Here is a 21322-nt window from a genome sequence, read left to right as displayed (position 1 = left end):
ATCATCTGCCCTCTGCATCCCACTGTGTCCCGTGTCACCACCTGCCGCCTTGTGTCCATGCACCCGCCACATCCAAGGTCACCACCTGCCCCCATGTCCCCCGTACCACCCATGTCCTCCCCACGTCACCAACTGCCCCATATGTCCTCACATTCCATGTCCCCATGCCTCATATTGTCACCGCAATGTCACCACCTGCCCTCTGTGTCCCCATGTCCCCCCACATCCCATGTCATCACCTTCACACCCTTGTCTCCATGTCCCGTGTCCCCACATCCCCTCTTGTCCCTCCAATGTCACCACCTGCCCTCTGTGTCCCCCCGCATTCCCCTGTGCCCCCCAAGCCCATGTCCCCCTGTGTCCCCATGTCCCCACCTGCCCCCCTTGCCTCCATGTGCCCCGTGTCCCCCTGCTCCTCCTTGTTCCCCCAATGTCACCACCTGCCCTCTGTGTCCCTCCGTGCCCCCGAGTATCCCCACGTCCACCCCAGGTCCCCCGTGTCCCCCCGATCCCCCTTGTGCCCCTGGGTCCCCCCACATCCCGTGTCCCCCTGTGCCCCTGAGTCTCCCCACATCCCCCTGTGCCCCCCCAGGTCCCCCGTGTTCCCCTATGACCCCTGAGTCCCCCCGTGTCCCTCTGAGCCCCTTGTGCCCCCCCACGTCATCCATGCCCCCCCGTGCCCCTGAGGCCCCCCAAGTCCCCTGAGCCCCCCGTGCCCCGAGTCCCCCCCATGTCACCTGAGTCCACCCATGTCCCCCGTGCCCCCTCATGCCCCGAGTCCCCCCCGTGTCCCCTCGTGCCCCCTCGTGCCGAATCCCCCCCGTGTCCCTCATGTCCCCCCATGCCCCCGCACGTCCCCCATGCCTCCCGTGCCCCTGAGTCCCCCCACGTCCCCCGTGCCCGAGTCCCCCCCATGCCCCGAGTCTCCCCCATGCCCCCCGTGCCCGGAGTCCCCCCCATGTCCCCGTGTCGTCCCCGTGTCCCCGTGTCCCCCCACGCCCTCCGTCCCCCCCCGTGCCCCCCCGTGCCCCTGAGTCCCCCCATGCCCCCCGTGCCCGAAGTCCCCCCCCATGTCCCCGTGTCCCCTGAGTCCCCCCATGCCCTCCGTCCCCCCCCGTGCCTCCCCCCGTGCCCCTGAGTCCTCCCATGCCCCCCCGTGCCCGGAGTCCCCCCCATGTCCCCGTGTCCCCTGAGTCCCCCCACGCCCTCCGTCCCCCCATGCCCCCCCGTGCCCGAAGACCCCCCCATGTCCCCGTGTCCCCTGAGTCCCCCCACGCCCTCCGTCCCCCCCATGCCCCCCCGTGCCCGAAGTCCCACCCATGTCCACATGTCCCCTGAGTCCCCCCACGCCCTCCGTCCCCCCCATGCCCCCCCGTGCCCGAAGTCCCACCCATGTCCCCGTGTCCCCTGAGCCCCCCCACGCCCTCCGTCCCCCCCATGCCCCCCCGTGCCCGAAGACCCCCCCATGTCCCCGTGTCCCCTGAGCCCCCCCACGCCCTCCGTCCCCCCCATGCCCCCCCGTGCCCGAAGACCCCCCCATGTCCCCGTGTCCCCTGAGCCCCCCCACGCCCTCCGTCCCCCCCATGCCCCCCCGTGCCCGAAGACCCCCCCATGTCCCCGTGTCCCCTGAGCCCCCCCACGCCCTCCGTCCCCCCCATGCCCCCCCGTGCCCGAAGACCCCCCCATGTCCCCGTGTCCCCTGAGCCCCCCCACGCCCTCCGTCCCCCCCATGCCCCCCCGTGCCCGAAGACCCCCCCATGTCCCCGTGTCCCCTGAGCCCCCCCACGCCCTCCGTCCCCCCCATGCCCCCCCGTGCCCGAAGACCCCCCCATGTCCCCGTCTCCCCTGAGTCCCCCCATGCCCCCCGTGCCCGAAGACCCCCCCCATGTCCCCGTGTCCCCTGAGCCCCCCCACGCCCACCGTCCCCCCCCCGTGCCCTCCCATGCCCCTAAGTCCCCTCGTGCCCCCCGCATCCCGAGTCCCCCCCGCGGTCCCCCGCCCGCCCCGCGCCGCGGCGCTCAGTCCCCCCGGCCGCCAGGGAGCGCGCTGGCGCGGGGCGGGGCGCGGCGGCAGCGGGGGGCGGGGCGCGGCGGCAGCGGGGGCGGGGCGCGGCGGCAGCGGGGGCGGGGCGCGGCGGCGGGGTTGCTGCGCGGCGGCGGCGGCGGCGGCGGGGCGCTGATGGCGGTGCGGCGGGCGCTGGCGCTGCGCCTGGCCTACGCGGCGGCCGGCGCCCTCATGGGCTTCTCGGCCTTCTTCGCCTGGAGCCTGGCGCCCGCCTTCCGGCAGCCGGCCACGGCCGCCGCGGGGGGGCTCTCGGGTACGCGGCGGCGGCGGGCAGCGGAGGCCGCGGCGGGCGGAGGCCGCGGCGGGGGGAGGCGGCCAGGCCTCGGGCGGGCAGCGCCGCGGGGGCCTCCGCGGGCTGCCGGGAGCCGGCTGAAGGGTGGCGGGGCGGGAGGCCGGGTCAGGCAGGCCCTGGAGGCCGGGTCCGGCCGGGGGCGGCTTCGCGTGGGGGTCTCCGGCCGGCGTCGAGGGCCGCGCTGCGGGCGGGGGGCTGCCGAGCCCGGACAAGGCCGGATTTGGAGGCCGGCAGCGAAGGTGACGCGTCTGGGCTTGAGGGACCGGGGGGAGGTGGCGGGAGAGCTCTGGGTGATGGGACAGCGGGTGACGAGCTGGGTGCAGACAGCAGCGACAGCCTCGCTTGGGCCTCGTCCTGGAGACCATCCGTGCCAGGCGACTCTTCCCCCGTCGTCCACTCCGGAGCGCCCGGCTCTCCTGGAGGTGTCTTTGGCGCTCCAAAGCGGCTGGTTTTCCCTAAAAACTGGGAATTTTAACTTACAGTCGGGCCGTACATGGAGCTTGTAGCGTCAACCGGCAGTTTGCAGGATGCGTGAAGTCGGTGCGCACCGCGGGGTGATGTTTGTCGCTCCGTGAGAAGGAAGTCGCCCCACCTAAGCGCGCGGCTAGTGGGGCTGAGTCGCTCTGTCGTTCCCCTCCGTCCTAGGAGCGTTTGGCAGCGGCTTCTGGCAGACCCCCTGTTCGCGTGTGGGGCGGCCGAGGTCGCTTTGCAAACGCCGTGTCTCTGTAGGGATCGCTTCTCGAAGCGAGGCGTGGAAAAGCTTAATGTGCCGCTCTGTTTCTGGGGAAACAGCTTTAGTGGAGAACGGTGTGTAATTCATAACACTTTGAAGGGAAAACTGCTAAAAAATTTGAGACTTAAGTTTCTTGTGGTTGTTGTGGTAAACCCTATATTCCAGCTGGTCTGGTCACTGAAAAGAGAATTTTTTTTTTTTAACTTAAAGCTGAAACTTTCTTTCGCTTTGCTGGTAGAATTTGGGCTTGGCAACCTGTGTTTACATGTGCTTTGTATTTTCAAAGGAAAGAAACCTGCAACTTGCACCCGCAGAAAGCATCCGTGGCAGATGCAGCTCCAAAACGAGCATTAGAGCTACTTGTCGTACAGGCCAAAAGCCCCAAAATACATCTTAGCTTTCCACTGGAATCGGTGAGATTTAGATTAGCTGTGCGGATCTTAGCTAATGCTTTGGTTGGATCACAGCATAGTTCATTTTTGATTTCTCAGCTCAGAAACTGTAGGATTTTGATTGGCTGGATAAGAGTAACCACACGGAGAAAGAGTAGAAAGTGAAGCTAAACTTTGGAAAGAATCTGGCTTACTGATCGTGCATGAGTGCCACGAAACACTCCAGTTTTTGTTAGTATTTATTTGCTGTGCTGAACAGTTGGAGCTCAGCTGCGATGTACAGGATATTCAGAGCTTAGCCAGCTGTCTTTCAGCTTCTTCTCCCTCTTTCTGCTCTTCTTCCTTAGTCCAGAAGCTTTAATTCCGTCTGGAATTGGAATTAAGCAGAGTAATTCCAGCACGGTTATCTTATTTTGTTGGGTGTTGTTGTCGTAGCACCCCCAGAAGCAGAAAAGAGAATAAAGTACAAATGATCTTATTTTATGCTGCATTTGCACTCTGTGTTCACGAAGCAATTTCTAAGCCCGCGTTCTAGAAAGAGGTTGGTGAGAAAGCTGGGCGAGGAACCGTCCTATACTTCTTACGCTGAAGTTATTTAGATTACAGTCTGCTGGGAGAAGAGGAAAGTTTGTATGCTGGTTAATTACTTACCAGGTAATTGAAGCTATTTAAGATATCAGGAAATCAAGGTAGGCAAGAAACAAAATAAAATAATAAAAAAACCAAGGTTGGTCGTTAGGTTGGGCTCTGCGTGTTTGTGTGTTGCAGGTGATGTTGGAGTAGGATCACAAAGCCTGAGAAGATGAAATGAGAAAGGCTTGAAGTGTGGTTTGATGTTGTGACAAAGCTGATTTGAGAGGTTCCTGTCGCCTTCAGTTCTTGGCTGCTCTTTCCTGCCCTTCAGCTTCGCTTCTCTATCCCATCAGGTGAAATATGGCCCAGATTTCTGGGATGACATTTTTCTTCCGCGCTCCCATCCCTGAATGCCGTTATCCCACAACGGAGAGGGCCAGGAAAGAGGAGGTAGATACCCCCTCATGAATGCATGGGGGGGACCTTTTAAATTTTATTTTATTTTTTTAATTTTTAAATTTGTCTTACTGCCGGATAAATTATAGAGTCAAGCTGGGCCCGCAGTTAATGTGTAGCTTTTACAAATAGAGGTTTTGTGTGCTGCAATTTGGAGCTTGCATAGGCACAGCTGAGTGGGTACTTGTTTAGTTACAGACTGAAAAAAAAAACCACCTGTTTTTTTTCTGTGCACAGAAACTAAAACTGCTTGCTGAAATAAGGTTTCTCTAAGGAAACAGCATGGTGTGTAGGAGGCTTGCATTATGTTTAGATACTGTGGCCGCTTAAGTTTTGGGTAATCAGGGCCTTCACTTGTTTTTTTCTGGCATACTTCATTAAATCATTCTTTTTTTTCTTTCTTTTTTTTTAAATCTTAACGTGCTAGCTAGTGCTTATTTGCACTGGGACAGAAGGGCAGGAAAGGAAGTGGGCGAGTTTCTGAAATTTTCCAAAGCGTAGGCGCTGCAAAGTTACTTGTCAATAAATCTGCTGTATCTTTCCATATTTAGTACGGAATAACATATACAGAACGACGGCTTCTCACCTCGTATTTGTGACACAGCTGCAAGTGCCGGGGTGCAGCACGTGCACTGTTGCAGCTCGTGGTGGTGGCAAAAAGCTGTGCTGGAGGTGAGCTTGCTGCGCTGTCTTTTGCAGGAAGGCGAAGGTTGTTTAGCTGGTGTCTTTGGCAGCTTTGCAGCAATTCCTCATTAATGTGCTTAAGCCAAGGCTTTGCTGCCGGCCTTCTTCACGGTGTGTGTGCGTCTGTACATGTTTATCTGGTTTTAGCCGTCTTTCTGGTTTTCCAGCACCTCCTGTGTGTTTGTCATCGTTTGTCCCTTGCCTGTATTTGTGAAATGGATTTCAGCCTGCTGTAACTGGTTTATGCGCCTTTGGTTTGTCAGGGACTCGTGCTTTAGGCTGTTTATCCAAATTCTTTTTCTCCCCTATACAGTCTTGTCTGTTTTAACTTCTGTAGGAAGCGCTGCTTACTCCTGTCGCACCAGAAACCTACGTCTTTCTCTTTGGAATCAGCTTATGCACATTTTGCTTAACTTTCAGATAACCTTTCCTGATGCATTTTGCATAGAAACCTGTCTTCCACGACTGGTTTTATTGCCTTTCCCTTGCTTTGGTGTATTCCTTAAAATCGAAAGTAAAAACGTAGATATTTATTTCCTCTAGGTTATTTTATTAGCATTCTTTGTAGGGGAGAATAGTCGAACGCTAAGTCTGTAACTAGAGCCTTCAATTACCTTTAGTTACGAAAATAGAAGCATGCTGAGCAACTACCTTTCCGGTCTTTCCAGTTGACATAATAATAAACCACACACACAATATCCAGTAAAATCAGCTCACTAATCCTCAAAACTTTAAATATGCCCCTGGGCATGCATAGTTGAGAATTTTGAGCTAATCTTAAATAAGATACAGACCTCGTATATCATGGCTTCATTTGAAGCAGAAACATCCCAATAGGGTACTTCTAATAACCCGAGGGACAGCGAGTTTAATAGACTAATCACAGGACCGAGAAAGTCATTCCTGAGTTAATTCTGGCCGTCTCAGTGGTTTGCCATTTCATTTTGAGCTAGTCACAGTGGCTTTTATAATTTACTGCTTGATTGTAGGTTTGACCTTCCCCCTCCACCCCCAGCCTTAAATTAATTTTTTTTTTTTGAAGTAGGCCATGAATCGCAAAGTAACTCTGATGTTTTCATTCTGCCTGAGGCAATTTAAAGGAGAAGAAAGCAATTAAATGTTTTCAGGATATATCCAGCCTTTTCCTGAGTGGCTTTTAATGTTCTTGTGTATGTATCTTTTTAAATTTAATAGAAAAAGTTTTTTGCCCTTCCCCCCCCCCTCGACTTTATTGGCTGTTTCCAAGCTGCTCGGATATTTCTGGCAAAATATTGAGCTTGTACTTTGAGAATATAATTTGGAGCAGATACTAAAACAGCTGCAAAGAAGATGAAACATGAAAAGCACTTTTCAGAGACTTAAAACATTTTCTAAATGTCCAATAAGTGAAAGTAGAAGCTAGCCTATGCTGTATACAGTATATATTGCGTGCAAAGTTAGGGATTCTCTGAAGACCCTGATAGCTAATCTAACTTGACTACATTAATTTATGCAAATTGACATCATATATTAAATTATGCAAATTGCTTCCCTATCCAGAGCTGGAATGCCACATTAAAAAAGGAGTAGTAGTTACAGGCTAAAGCATCTTTAAATGCTTAGATTTGCATATAAAATACTGCACGTTGTTTGATTAAGGTTTGGATCGTGATTGCTTTATTCCCTCATTTTTAAGACATGGAGAAAATGAAGGGAAAGCACACTAAAAGAAAATACAGAAAAACCTATCTCTGTGCACATAGTTTGTGCTTAATTATAGTTTAAGTTTTGATGGGAAGACTGAATCCCTCATAAGTGTCGTTGATGTGCTGGCAAACATAATGTTGGTTTCATCTTAAATGGGAATGGTGGAGGCACAAAGTGTCTGAAGTCTATAAATTTTATTTCCTGCTATTAAAAATGCCTGATTAGATGGACCTGGTGCTGAACAGCAAGTTGAAATGCCAGGTTTTCTTCTTGCCCATGTGCGGTCCAGTCTGGACCAAGAAGTACCAGAATAGTGAAGGACTTGATTGCATGTGCCCAGAAAGAAATTTTGCCAAGTGAAAGCCAGTTTTCACTAGAATACTCCAAAGACTCCTCTCCTTAGAGAACTGCTTTCCCAAAATATTTCAGTGTTGATCCGTAGCTATTTTGGTAGAAGAGCTGTTCAAAGAAAACCCATTTTTAACCTGTTCCAAAAACAGCTGAAGCCGAGCTATCTTGGCTTGAACTCCCGGAAGAAAATCTTTAACCCATTTCTGGGAAACCTTTGGAATGTCAACCAGAGAGGGCAAAGTTGTCAAAACTTATAAATGATGAAATGACCTTAGGGTGGCAAAGCTTAGGCTCCCTTTAGAGTAGGTATTACTAATGCTCCAACAAGAATAATATTGCATATAAAAGATTGCTTGGATGTTTGGAAAATGATGTGAGGATTTTTTAAGTGTTCTAAAGAAATGCTTCTCACTGGGTACCGTAGACTTCATGTTTTCCAGGATTATGCAAGCTGGTTTTGGAGAAAAAAAAAATCATCTTGTATTTTATCATCTTTGTCTGTCATCATCGACCGGTATTTGAGTTTCAGAAGACTGGAGTAGGAATGCTCCTCGCAGAAGAGTTTCTGTGTGTATGTGTTTGCTCATTTGTTGGGTTTTTTTCTTTTTTCCTGGAATCTGTAGTACCCATTAGTGTCGGACACAGTGTGCTACTATACTGTACAAACATGGGTTTGCATGGTTGGCCCCGAGCTGCTGTGACCTCAGGGAAGGCAGCTGTGGCCTTATTCCCTGTCCACAACATAACTTGTTTTGTCAGGACCGGAGAATCGGTCAGTGATGAGTGGGGGCCTGAGAAAAGCTTTTGTATTTGATGGTTTCTGTTTTTCTTTTTTTTGCAAAGAGGGCAGATTGGCTTCATTTACTTTAAGCTGAAGTACATGAGACTTTAGCATGGGCAGCAAAATATTTAGAGATATTAACATTTTTCTATAGCAGGTATTAAGTTTACAGACTGAGGGCTGTCCTGCCTTGAAGAATTTTTTTTGCACGTGTTGCAAAAATGTATTTTTGCAAAAGTTTGCACGCGTATGCTGCAAGTTTTTGTATTTTAAATATGAAGTCTTGCCAAAATATCTCTTAACTACTGCTTAAAAACCTGCTTCTGTTACTGTTGTTTCAGATGGACTCTTGATTGTTCGGTAGCCGGTTTCCTTTTCCTGAAGCTTTTGTGTCCTTTGGGTAATCGATCTTTCGATCTAGACCTAACTTTCCTGTTCCTCTAGGTCAGAAATCCCTTGACTGTGTTTTATTTAGTGGCTTTTGGTTTGAGGTAGTTCCAAATGTGTTGGGGTAAATCTGCAAAGGCAAATGTTTCTCTGCAAAGGGGGCAAAATTTTGGATGTTACGTTAAGCAGGAGAGATGCAAGTGGGCACTGTGGGTTGCTACTCGAGGGCTACGTGTAGAGGTTCTGCTTTTGCTTCTGTGTACGAACACAAGGTGCAACTTCTACGGGAGAACATGGATGCGGTCCTGGAGAAGGAGGGGATTTTTGGGAATAGCTTGAAGTGAAACAAAGACTGAACGTGGAAGGTCCTGCAGTTAATCTTCCTGCACTCTTCACACATCTCCTCTCCTTTAAATTACATATCTTTTATTTCTTGTTCTGGCAAAAACTGTCTCTAAAACTGTTTTGTTGTATAGCTGATGGTTTGGTGTTAAAATTGTACGTACTTTTGGGAATGGAAGAGCAAAACAGTTCTGCCGTGTTCTTGCTACAGAAAGATCACTTCCGTATGAGATGCTGGGGCCTTTTATCATATGGCTTTTTGCTCTCAAGTCCCCAAACGTGAGGGATTTCACATTAACTAAAAATACTCGTATATTCTTAGTTTCTCTGTAAACTGGTACAGCTAATTTGCTCCACTCAACACTTATATTGGTAAATAAGAGTAAAATTTCTTTTCCCAAATCCGATTTGAGATGAATTAAACCAGAATCAAACACTCTGTTACAGCATTCATGGACGTTTTCCCTCTGGAGTTATTAAAAATGTTTTTTTTGCCTGCTGACTGCTGTGTGTAGATAAGGATTTACTTTAAAGGAAGGTTTTTAGCAAAGACACACATCTTCCTCTATTTGGTTAGCAAGAAAACTGTATTTAGCAATAGGCTCTCCTGAAATGAGATGACCTGTAATGATTCATAAACTGATGAGTTTCGTTTGCCTTGCCTTACTGTTATGCAGCTTCGCCCTGTTTGGCGTGCCACTTCTATTCATGTGCATTTGGCATGATTTGGACAGATGGTTTTATTTTCTTTTGCGGTTGTTACCTAGTTCTGAACAGCGCTGGTGTGGTTTGGGTGCCCAGAGGAAACCGGGGGGAGTTGCATGTAAGAGAAAGCAGAGGAAAGAAGGGAAGATCTTTCTGAATCCTTGCTGAAGCTGGAGATTGCTCCCATGTGTAACGTGCTATGAAAGTGGACCCTTGCGTAAGCAAAAATGGGATTATTCATTGACTTGGATTTTGGAAAAGACAGTGCAAGAGGTGACAGATTGGGCTGTCTTGCATTTAATCTCTGCTGCCGGCATCTCCTGCAGTTTGTTTGCAAACTTTGGCAAATGTATAGTACTGGTAAATAAATAGTAGATATCTGGAAACCTTTTTACACTTTCAAATAAATCGGGAGCCCTGAAAATGCTCTGATGCCTGGAATGTCCTGCTTTAGGAAGCATTCAGTCTTCCCTTGCTATTGTGGTATGTCTTTGTAGTCGGTGTTTTCTCAAGCAGTGATTGTACCTGAATTAATAAGCTCTCCCAAAGCAGCAGTGCTGGTGGCAAGGTGTAAATTTATCCAAGGTGCTCCAGGGTTCAGGATGTTTAACACTGGCATCAAACTAATGAGCTCCTGGTGGACTTGAGCTAATTTGGTTAGCTCAGTCAACACTATAGACTTAGAAACACGGTGTGGAGGTGGCTGAGTGGACTTCTCAAGGAGGTGGCTCCAGCCAGGTGGAGCGTGGTGTGTTAAGCCGTGTGCCGTGGTAGCACAGCCGAACTTCTTCCAGACCTGAGCAGACAGAAAATAGATAAACTGCTGTTGATGCGGAGCTTCTACCCAGCTGGACCTGCAATTTTCTTTGTTTTGCACAGACTTGGCTTAAGAAACTTGCACCCAGGACATGCCCGGGCCTAACAAGTTACTTAATGCTGGCCACAAGTGACTTTGGGCTGAGAAGATCTTAGTTGTAAATCAGATCTCTGCCATGGAGATGCCTTTTAATTTGCGCTGTGGAAATCAATGGCAGTAGGTAATATCGTTGGCAAAAGCAGACAAGTAGGTTTTTGAGCTTGGGATGGCATTTTTGATTGCAACTTGGAGACTGAATTAGGGAGACCGTGTTGGGTGATGCAGAATGAAATTAAGGTGGAAGTGAGAGAGGCCGTTCCAGACCTGTTTGACGCTAACAAAAGCCCCGTTTGCTTCACTAAGATTAAATTTTGTTTTATTACTGTTCTTGGATTCCGTACAGGTGTGATTAGTGTGAGTCTGGGTCTCTGAGAGAAAAATGCCTAACTGGAGTTAATTAAATTAAAAGTCATGATCACGTGCTTACCCGATCTCTGGATATTAGTGCTGCATCTCTTGCTTTTTATGTGCATTATTCTTTTCTTTGGAAACAGCTTCAAGTTGAAGCCCACTTGTGGAAAACTCATTCCTTGCTTGCCCCACGCGCTCATGCGTGCTTTGGCTCCTTACGCTGTTCAAATTGGACTGTCCATGAGGTCAACAAATGGATTTACTATAATGTTGAGATTTAAAATGTTTTAATAACGTGTTGATTTGTCCAAGACTGGAAAGCAAGTGTGCTTGTGAGCGTTTTCTCCAAGGGATGATGTTGATGATTTTTTCTTCTTCTTGCTTTTTAGAAGTGCCCTGGAAAAGTGTCTTGAAGTCAGGCAGCGAGAACAGATGAGATGCCAGAGTGGCACAACCCCTTCTCCCTTAGGGTGAGAGAGCCAAAGCTGAGCCTCTGGCATTACTGGCAAAGTCTGGAGAGTACAGGTTTTTTCTTCTTCTTTACTGGGAGGTCCGTGACATTGTTATCTTGAGGTCTTGGAAATGTCAGAACAGCAGATTCCTTTGGAGACAAGAATATGACAGACCTTGTTCCTAGAGGGCATCTGAGCAGACATCCAGTGGTCAGAGCCCAGCACTCAATTTTCAGTACAAATATGGAATATTGTCTCGGTGATTTGGAGCTTAAGGGCTTCGAGTACGCTCTCACAAGCTCAGGATGAGCAAACCAGATTGCTTATCGCCATTGAAAGGGCAAGTCCCGTTCCCACTTCTCCATATCCTACCTGTTTCTGATAGCTCTGTGAGCTCATTTAACTTGCTGGAGTGGTTTTCTGCCATTTTAGCACAAAAACCCCCCCCCAAAAGATGGGTTTTGTGGTGCTTTGTGTCGGAACCGGAGGAGACTTCTTTCCACCCGGTAACAAATTGAAATGTTGGCTGAGCTGCTTGTGAACCCTGTGTATAACCACTCACTGTGTGTCCACACTCCGTCCTAAGCTGCGTATGGTGAAATTGTCACTGAGGATTTTCTGCTTAGTCACCTTTGAAGCAGTTATTCTAGATACGGAGATTAACCGAATGCAAAAAGTTGCCAAATAGCTTCTTTAAGGTGCTGCATCAGGCTTTAGGGTCAGGGGAAAGTGCAGGGTCAGGGGTAGCAGAAGAGGAAGATCAGGTGATGGCTCATGTGCTGCATCTGTTCTTGCCACGGAGACCTTTCGAAGCATGAGCAGCAATTTGGATGTGCAAACATTAGCAGCTTGACTCAGCGTTTTAAATAAATTGTGCCAAGTCATCTGCAAGCATGTGCTCGGCGTGTGTTTTGTCAGTTGTAAAGCCAAAGTTCCCCATTTCTTGTTTTGTTTAAATGTGGGTTGGACTTGCTAGAGCGCTGAGCTTAAAGGTAGCACAAATTCGAGAAGTGCTTAGCAAGCTGAGGCTTTTCCACCAAGTCTCATGTCAGGGTTTTGAAAAAGCCTTGCCGATGCAATGAGAGTGCTGTGTCTGCAGAGCTCAGAAGTGTCTTCTGCCGGCTAGCTCAGGTTTGTGATCTCCAGTGTGGGCACGTAACGGTACCTTGCACGGAATCGGTCATGGAAAAGCATTATCGGTAGCTGATGTGATGAGACTGTCAGCACTAAAATCCTGAGTGCCTGGAGTCGGTTAAAATAAATATTAGGGACTGCCCGTCCCGCCTGATGAAGGGGAAGTGATGAACAGATTCTGCCTTTGCTGTTAATCGTGGTGTGAAGTCTGCCCACCCCACTTTTTTTTCCCTGAGCCATTATAGAGGCTATTTTAACTCGCTTCGCTCCATCCGAAGACATCCAAGAGGCATCGCCAGGGTTCTCCCATCTGCTCCGGTTCCTTTGACGTGCACCTGTGGTGTATCCGTCGCTGTTAGTCTCCCTGTGGCCCGCGAGTTCGGAAAGCCTGCCAGGAATGAGCTGGAAGTCGTTTGGGAATTGAAGAGCGAGTCCAGCGTGTTTGTGCTGGATCTCTCTGCTGTGCTCAGCTATCAGCTTTGACATAGCTGTTTTGCTTTGTGCCACACTGTGTTCTTTCAAGTCTTGGGAAGCTTTGTACATAATGCCTGTGTCTTGTAACAAATAAGCTCTGGCAAGTCTTGTGGCAGTATTTAATATTAAAATCTTTCTTGATAACGGGCAAGGTTTTAGCTTCCTTTGATGCTGAGAAGTGGCCACATAGGGAGATCTGTGTTGTTGCTGGATACCATATAAAGCAGCCCGGTATTTTAGCAGCAGTGTCATCCTTTCTTTATTTTTTTTCCTCCCACACACACATCCCCCCCCCCCCACTGCCCTTAAAATAAAATCTGGAAAGGAGGTGGCAGGGAATGAGAAATACAAGCCAGTTAATTGCACCACGAGAGGTTCAAATTTCAGAAGGGCCGCAGCGGTCTCTGCCAGAATGAGTCAAGGTTTTAAGTCTGTAAACTGGCTCTAACTATAGGTCGAGTTAGCGACTTAAGGAGCTTTAGTCATACTCAGTCCTGTGTTGCAACTTAAACAGAGAAATGGGAGAATAGCATGCTATAATTGGAGGCGGTTATGTTGCTTGTAGTTGAGATTGTGTGATGGAGAAGGTCAGGCAACCTTGGTTATGGCAACCTGCAGAAACTTTGGCAAACTTTCAGCATTTGGACTGATATTTCTTATGTTGAGTGTCTCATTTTTCTTTTAAAGTTTGGTGAAAAGGTAGCAAAGTTTAAGAACAACATTAGGGAAAAATGCATCTTTTTTTTTCTGTGTCAGAAACTGTTTGTAGCTGTTACTTGGATACTTTCCTGTCTCTTTCTTTCTCGTTTCCCTCCTTTTTTAAAAAAAGTTGAAACTTGATTGTGGATTAGTCACCTAAGTCCAGGGAAGTGCCTTTTGGTGTTCCTATTAAAGCCATAGCAAATTTGACTGTTCTGCACCCAAAAATACAGAGATTTAGTCTATCTTATACACTTGGTGAGTGTGCTTTGCCGTAAGCGTGAATTATATGTATCAATCATCTGGGAACTGAAATTCCGCACCCCTTTTTTTTCAGAAGTACTAGCAAAAATGTCGTATTACTTCGATAATGATGGTCAGCTTGACAGTAATGTTGTTTTCTTCTTCCAGGTGCTTTCTTGCTCATGTGTGCTAAAGATTGGGCCATTTGTTTAAAATCCTCTCAGTGGCAGTTTGGCCAGCCGAATATTTCCAGATTACCTAAAAAAAAGTAGAACTAGCAATCCAGTTTTCTGAAAGCTCAGATAACTAAGAGAACAGTAAGGCTTCGTGGCAACGGGGTAATAGCCGAGTTAAGCTTGTCCATCCAAGCTCTGAATTTTTCTTTTACCTTTGTGCAATTGTAAATTAGCGCAACTGTGTTGTCTTGCTCTGCTTGTCCCCCTTCACCTCCCTCTACCCCCTGGTTATAATTCTGGGTTTTTTAGCGTGTTGAATAAATTTGCTCTGGAAATAAGTGGGGATTGTGTAATGGATGGTGGTGTTACAAGTACTTCTGTTTTGCTTGTTGCTATCAGCTAGTTGAGAAAGTTAATAGCTTTGATGTGAATGCTGGCAGGAAAAGAGCTTACTGAAGAAAGCCACCCTGGAAAACCATCACCTCTGTCGTAAAGTTTTTCTTGTGTGATTTCTGGACAGTGTTAAAACCCCGAGTGGCCGATTCTGGGTCCACTGGAAGTGTTTGGAGAGGATTTGCATAAATGCGCGTGTTATCGTATTAACTGGTGGTATCTTGAAGCTAAAAGAAATGCTGAGTACTAAACAAGCTCCTGTATATTTTCATTTGGGTGTCTAAAGTTAGTGGTCATGTAGTAGGGCTCTTCGTCTTCTCCATATGTAGAAGGGGCTGTCTGCCTTTATGAAGTAATTCTCGTGAAGTGCTTGGCTTGCTCTGTGTAATGCCATGAAAGCTGTGTGAAGGCATAAATAAACGCCACACTGAATATGCATTAACTCGGGTACTTTCTGTGACAACATGTAATTAAAGTCCTTATCTTAATGCCTGACCAAAAGCGGGGGTGTGGGGTGGTTGTAGACAGTGATGGTGGTGCAAATAGTCTTTTATTCGATATTGCCACACCTTTTGAGAGGGCATGACTACGAAGCGTTAGTGTTCCTTGATGTTTTGATCGGCGTAAAATGAGATGTATATTTATTAGACACCTTTCTGTGTTGCAATGTGATGCATGGTACTGATTCCCCTTGCTGTCTAATTGAGCAGGTGTTCTGGCGCTCTGGGCCCTAATCACGCATGTGATGTATGTGCAGGATTACTGGAGGACCTGGTTAAAAGGGCTGAGATTCTTCCTCTTCATCGGGATCCTCTTCTCAGCTCTCTCCGTGGTGGGATTCTGCACATTCCTTGTTCTGGCCATCACCAAGCACCAGTGTAAGTATTTTGTTGCGGTGGGCAATTAGGAGAAATCACTAGCAATGCTGGCGTTAGTGGGGTTGTATTTGAAGGAACAAATAAGCAGTTAGTCCACAAAGCAGATTAGGGACATGGATCTAGGAGTGCTCCTCATAGGCCTTTTGAGATGTGTTGGGAAACTTCTGGGGAGAATGACATTGCATTTCATTTGTCTGCTCTGATAACCTGATGACATGAGAGTAATTCTGTTGCTTGAACATCCTGCTTTCCTGGAGGCAGTGCTCATCTTCAGGTATTTATTTAATAGTTGCTTTGATAGAGCTAGTCATGTTGGCGGGCAGTCCACGTTTCCAGTTTTGTTTCCTACTGGAACTGGAATTTACTTACCTCTATGACAAATAAGGGGCGTGCTCATAAACATCATCTCTGGCTCTCATAAAGCAGGTGGGTGAGGCTGTTGAAAGCTAAACACTAATTACCAGGGTGAAAATGCCTTTTAAACTTAGTCAGCATATAAAGTTGTTCTGCTGTTAATATTTAACATCATCAAAGGAGGGATCACGTCATTACTCCCAGTATTTCCCATTAGACTGGCAATTTTTTTTCCTTGCAGAAGTTGTCAGTCTCTGTTGCTTGCTGCATTTGGGCTTTTCATCCCGAAAAGTCCTATTGTTGTTCCCATGGTGGTGGGCAAGCTCCAATTGGGCCAGGATCCATCACCTGCCCTTCACTTAGGCCTAAGTACATACCTGCTGTTGAGATTTGAGTACTTCAGCCTCCTGGGGTAGTATGAAAGCTGTCATATGCAATCATTACAAATACAAACATATAAAAAGAAAACCAACCATCTTCCATCACCTCTTTTCTTGAAGACATGAAGGAAAAAAAATGGTTTTAGGGAATTTTATTTGGGGAGGGGGAATGTAGGTTTTGGAGGGAGAGCACTAATTTGGGGGTGAAGTAGAACATCTGCATCAGCTACTTCCATATGGAAATTTTAGGATTGATGCACTTATGAGTAGGATTTAGTGGGTAAGTATTGCTTTGCGTATCCTTGAAATAAATATTTATCTTTGTTTTTGAGTTATGAAAAAGCAACATGTAGTTGGAGATGAAATTGGTTTACACAATAGGTTACATAAGTGTGTTTTCAAGTTTTTGATGTTGCTAAAAGAAAACTGAATGTTGCAAATTAGCATGAATATTGCTGACGTGCACTCGAAAAGCAGAAGTTAACCCACAGGACTTCTGAAATAATCCCTGAGGGGAGACGCTATGGTAATTGGTACAGAGAAATGTGTTAGTTTTCAGAGGAGTCTCTAAAGAGAGGCTGTTCATATGTATATTCACCAATGTGTGGTTAGCACAGCCCTGTAGCAAAGATCTGCAGTATGAGTGCACCGATATTATACATTAAACATCATGCAATGACCAGTAAAATCCTTTATAGAAGGAGAATGTGTTTTATTGATTTCCTTTGTTTTCCCCCAAACATGCAGTTTTCTTTCTCCTTGCTATGGGGAGGGAGAAGCGAGTAGTGGTAAACTGAGGTATGAGGGGATCAAGAACTACAGATAGAGGTTGTTTTCTTGAGTCCCATTTCTACCATTCAGGAATTCACAGAAACTCCGTCCTTTGGGCCCTAAGCAAGGAGAATTTGGAGTGACTGGCAGTGTGGCCTTACAGCTCTTGATCTGCCTCTCTAAAGATGATAATGACCTACTGTGGACTGTGACCCAAATACTCTCCTGTAGCAGAGATGAGAAAATGGTACAAAATGAGTTGAGAGAGCTGGAAATAAGGCCTTTTTAAGACCTTGTCTGTGAGCACGGTTTGCAGATGGCAGACTTCAGGTAGTGAAGTTACAGCTGCGTGGTGAAATCTGCTCTGTGATGTTTGTGCAGGGTTGATAGCTGCTAAATAAACTTATGAAAGAGTACAGCAGCTGATGTGCCAGAACATTTTTAAGAGGCCAAGCAAGAGAGCTTAGTTAAAATAACTGTAGTTATTTTTCTGAAGGGCTTGGGAAGGTATGGCCTGCTCTTCTGAAATACTGATGAGAAATGCCAGCTTCCAAGGCACTCTGAGCAGTGTGTGCCTTATTCCTAAGCCTGGGCTCTACTCCCTTTTTTTCACTAGCAGGATAAGAATATACCTCCATAAAGCTGTCAACAGCTTGCTTCTAGCTGGGTGTGTATTTTGTTTGTCACACAGCAAATAGATGTCTGTAATATAGCAAATATCAGGGATGTTACTAGGCAGTGTTCCAGTGGGTTACTGCCTGGCCTGCTGTCTGGCCCTTGATGTGATGCCATGTATCTGTTCTTAGGCTGTTCTTTGTGATACGTGCACGCTATTGAGTTTGCTTTTGTGTGTAGCTGTATAGCTTGCATTTCACTTGCAATTACTGGTAGTGCATGTGGCAGTGAGGAGTGGGCAGAGGAGACAGCTATGACCTGGCAGAGCAAAAGAGGACTTGAGCCATGCAGAGAACACCACCAAACAGGAGGTGAACAAGACAGAAATACTTTGGGTGTATGTGTGAAACCAAGTTTTGAGGATCTTTGCTTCAGTACAGCTATTAAAAACAACAGTGTATGAAGCCCAAATATTGTAGTTTAGTGAAACTGCTAGCCCTGCCCTGAAATCTTTGGTCCACACACTGGACACTGGAGTTCAGGTCTGCTTTTGAACGAGAAAGGCTGAGGTGGGTTCTTTCTGGATGACTGCATGAGGAATAAATAGGGATTTTTAACGTATCTGTTCCATTTTTTTTTTTCTCCTAGCCCTGACTGATCCCAGAAGCTACTACCTGTCCTGTGTCTGGAGTTTCATGTCCTTGAAATGGGCCTTCCTGCTCAGTTTGTATGCTTACCGGTACAGGAATGAGTTTGCGGACATCAGTATCCTCAGTGACTTCTAATGCTTGGACTTCAACCCTGTCCGAAGGTGCTGAACGTTTGAATTGGCCCCCAAAGGCATGGTACATGCAAGAGGCGGAGCAGGAACCCACCCAGTGCTGCTTGGTTTGTCTGTCTGCAGTAGGGGTTTTTTCCTAATTGCTTTTATTCAAACATTTAAAGTTTGGCTAATTATGTCAATCTAGTCTTTCTGTAACTTTCCTGGGAGTCCATGTGTCTGGTGGTGAGTTGAAAGACTCCATCTGCACGGCAAGCCTAGAGTCACTCTTTGCGTTGCCCTGTTGCTAAAGCCCAGGGAAGCTTTGAGGTGGGGAGGAAGCTCTGTCCCCAGCAGAAGCTGTAATTTGTACCTTGCAGATGCAGCACCTGGATGTTTTGTCCTAGCGAATGAATCACCAGCTTGCTCCAGGTGGGTGCCCCAGATGTGTGTAGCAAAAAACCCCACTGGGTGAAGGTCAGTTCCTCTTGCACCGCTCTGTTCCTCACAGAGAAAGGGAGAGATGACTCTTCTTTTGTGGTAGGAAGTCTCTTAAGTATCTTCCAGCCAGTACCCCCTATCTTTTAGTATTTTCTTTTTACACATTCAGCTGAGAATAATACTCTCTCCTGTGGTCCAGACCATGTGTTACTCTGAGCCCCAGGGGACAGGCTAGCAGCAGAGAAGCATCAGTCATCTCAGGGCTCTGTCAGAGATGGAGAATGCTGATGGACAAATCCAGTGCTGGAGGCAAACGTTAGCTGAGCCTGTCGGGGTTGCATTACGCTAGCTGCTAATGCACGGTCATTTAAACTTAATACAATATCTAATACAGTGCTTAATATGATACTCTGTGTGAATCTGTGATGAATACAGTATTTAATGCTGAAATTTGTGGCAAGTAGTCAGGCATTTGGGTGGAAGATGTGCTGGGGTAAGGGCTTGCTTATTTGAACCTCAGAAGCATGAATGTGATTCTTCCAAAGGAATCTCTTCATCGTAGTGCTGTGTTTCCTTTTCTTTGCTCAGCTTCCCTGTAACAGTGAGTGGGATGAGAGAGGAGGGGAGACGTGGTACTTAAAGCATTCATAGCCAACTTCCAGCAAGTCTTCGTACAAGAGTGTCACCAGCATAATACCATACCTAAGTTGCTGGGCTCTCACACAGTGCATAAAGAGGTGGTAGGTCTTATGTTCATGGCTGCTGTGCTGTAAACAGCTGTGCTTTATTGGCTTGTCTCTCTCCTGATCTCAGCGAAGCTTTCCCTCTGCAATTCAGCAGTGCGCAGGGCTGCTCTGACAAACTTAAAGTCTGAGTGGATTTAACAACCTCTTTAATCCTTGTGTTTTGCTCCCTGCCAGCAACTGCCCTGGAGAGCCTGAAACCTTCAGGCATTTGTCTTTCCCTGTTAACTGTACATGCTTTCAGACCAGGACAGCTGAGGGGTTTGGGCTGTTGCTCTGGCAGAACTGAGGCCAGTGTCTTGCACAGTTGGGCGCAGTTATCCTGCCACTTCTCTAGGTGCTGCTGGAGCCTTCCCTGAAGTGCCTTTTTGGCAAACCATGGCAGAGGGCAGGTGACCGGACCCGCTCAGGGCTTTGTGACCGAGTGACGTGCGAGTGGAAGGTCCTACGTCCAGTGATGTTGGCCCAGCTTTCTCCCGTACCCTACAAAACTGCCATTCTGTTTTCTGTGCAGTTGTCTACTGAGGAGTATCTTAGTCCTTTCTGTTATCTTGTCCTAGCTGTGTGCTCTGCCCATCTTGCCTTCCTGACTTAGCTGTGCTTAAATCTCTTTCCACACTGTTAAAGGCTCCATCCATGCCTTTCCTGGTCTGTATTTCGGTTTGGTAGGCGAGTGATTCAAGCACGTAATAATTCAGCTGAGCTCTTGAGGGGGTGTTGGAAGTCTTTGACAACGTCTGTTGATAACGTTGTGGAGTAGAAAGATTCTCAAGTGAATTACCTGGATCAAGGAACATCTTCTGGGTCAATGCATGAACTGAGATCACAGCCAGCTTTTGCCAGGGGCAAGAAAAGTTTTCTGAAACAACAGGGGACCTGCTGGAGTCACTAAACCCAGACAAAAGCCGCGTGTGTGAAATGCACTTACTGACAGGATTAATACTCAGGCTTTTAAGTACTAAAATCTCCCTTACCACTGACGTCAGACTGCCAGCATGCCTGACAGGAGATGGAATAGCTGATCGTGCTTCTCTGCCCAAAGCCGTGGCACCCGCTGGGGAGTTCGCAAGTGTTTTTAGCATAGGTAGTTCCACTAAGCCATCTCCTGTCTTGTGTTTCCACAACATGATGCTGTCCACGCGTTTGCTGTCCAGGTGCAGGCGCCAGCTCTGATAATCAGGCTGTGCTGCGCTTGGGATGCAGAAATCGCAACATTGGTCTCAGGCTGGTAGAGCTCTGCTCTTGCCTTACAGCAAAATCTCGTCCCTTTCTATCACTAAATTCGAGTGCAGAGCCCTCCTCTCTGAACTCCACTGGCATCTGCTAGCAGCACGTTGGGGCTCCTTGCTTGGGCATGTGTCATATCATATTTTTTTGAAAGTTTATTTTTGTGACTATAAATTTGCCTACAGACAACCCACTTAATCTAACCCCTGTTTTCTCTTCAACATGTTTTAGCTCTGGAATTTATACTTGCATCTCAGCTTTTTAAAAGATTGTGTATGTAAATATATAATATATTTTTACATTGGTTATGCTTTGTTTGCACGCTTGGTGTAAGATTTGGTCCTGTAGCGGGATGATGTAATTCACAGTGGGGTTCATTTGCGTGTATCCCAGTGTCTCATTGTACTAAACTACACTGTGTAACTTGTATGTGACACCACAGTAAGAGCGGAAATAGAGTTTCCTTTCTCACCAAACCAGTGTCCGCAGTGATTGTCCCTACGAAGGTGTTCGATTCTGTCTCTCCCTCCCGGATGACAGCCTGAAGAAGTGTTGCTCTTTGGTGTGGGAGGGACGTGGGTGAATTGTGCAATGCATTGTGCTTATTGGGGTGATGTGGAGCCCTGGGATTTCTTAACTCTGTGTCATACCGTATCCTTCATCTGAGGGCTGAACTTGCATCTTCACCAGTGGCCTTAACATCTAGATCAACAGATAGTGAGGCCTAGTGTGCTTTTTCCATGAAATCCATTTGCATGTTGGGACTCCAGCAGAAAGGAATCTTTTAGCAAATGATGTTGTTTCCAGCCCCTTACTACTTGAAATACAGCGTGTGTATGGTCTGCACCTGCAACTGCCTGAGGAAGGGA

General features: G+C 47.5%; 1 protein-coding gene and 1 long non-coding RNA gene across 2 annotated transcripts; both read left to right on the top strand.

Moving 5' to 3' along the window:
• Nucleotides 1-2111: 2111 nt before the first annotated feature.
• SLC48A1 (solute carrier family 48 member 1) lies at nucleotides 2112-20929 on the top strand. The gene is made up of 3 exons (XM_064498609.1): nucleotides 2112-2317; nucleotides 14995-15162; nucleotides 17931-20929. The coding sequence occupies exons 1-3, from the start codon at nucleotides 2179-2181 to the stop codon at nucleotides 18065-18067; spliced, it is 444 nt and encodes a 147-aa protein (XP_064354679.1). The 5' UTR covers nucleotides 2112-2178; the 3' UTR covers nucleotides 18068-20929.
• On the top strand, nucleotides 2607-11605 carry LOC135323821 (uncharacterized). The gene is made up of 2 exons (XR_010385365.1): nucleotides 2607-4407; nucleotides 5062-11605. It is a non-coding gene; the product is annotated as an uncharacterized LOC135323821 (long non-coding RNA).
• Nucleotides 20930-21322: the final 393 nt, after the last annotated feature.

The sequence above is a fragment of the Dromaius novaehollandiae genome, chromosome 28 (genome assembly GCF_036370855.1).
Source record: "Dromaius novaehollandiae isolate bDroNov1 chromosome 28, bDroNov1.hap1, whole genome shotgun sequence".
In the NCBI taxonomy this organism is placed as follows: Eukaryota; Metazoa; Chordata; class Aves; order Casuariiformes; family Dromaiidae; genus Dromaius; species Dromaius novaehollandiae.
Note: the sequence above shows the minus strand (reverse complement) of the source record. Positions and strands in the feature narration are given on the sequence as shown.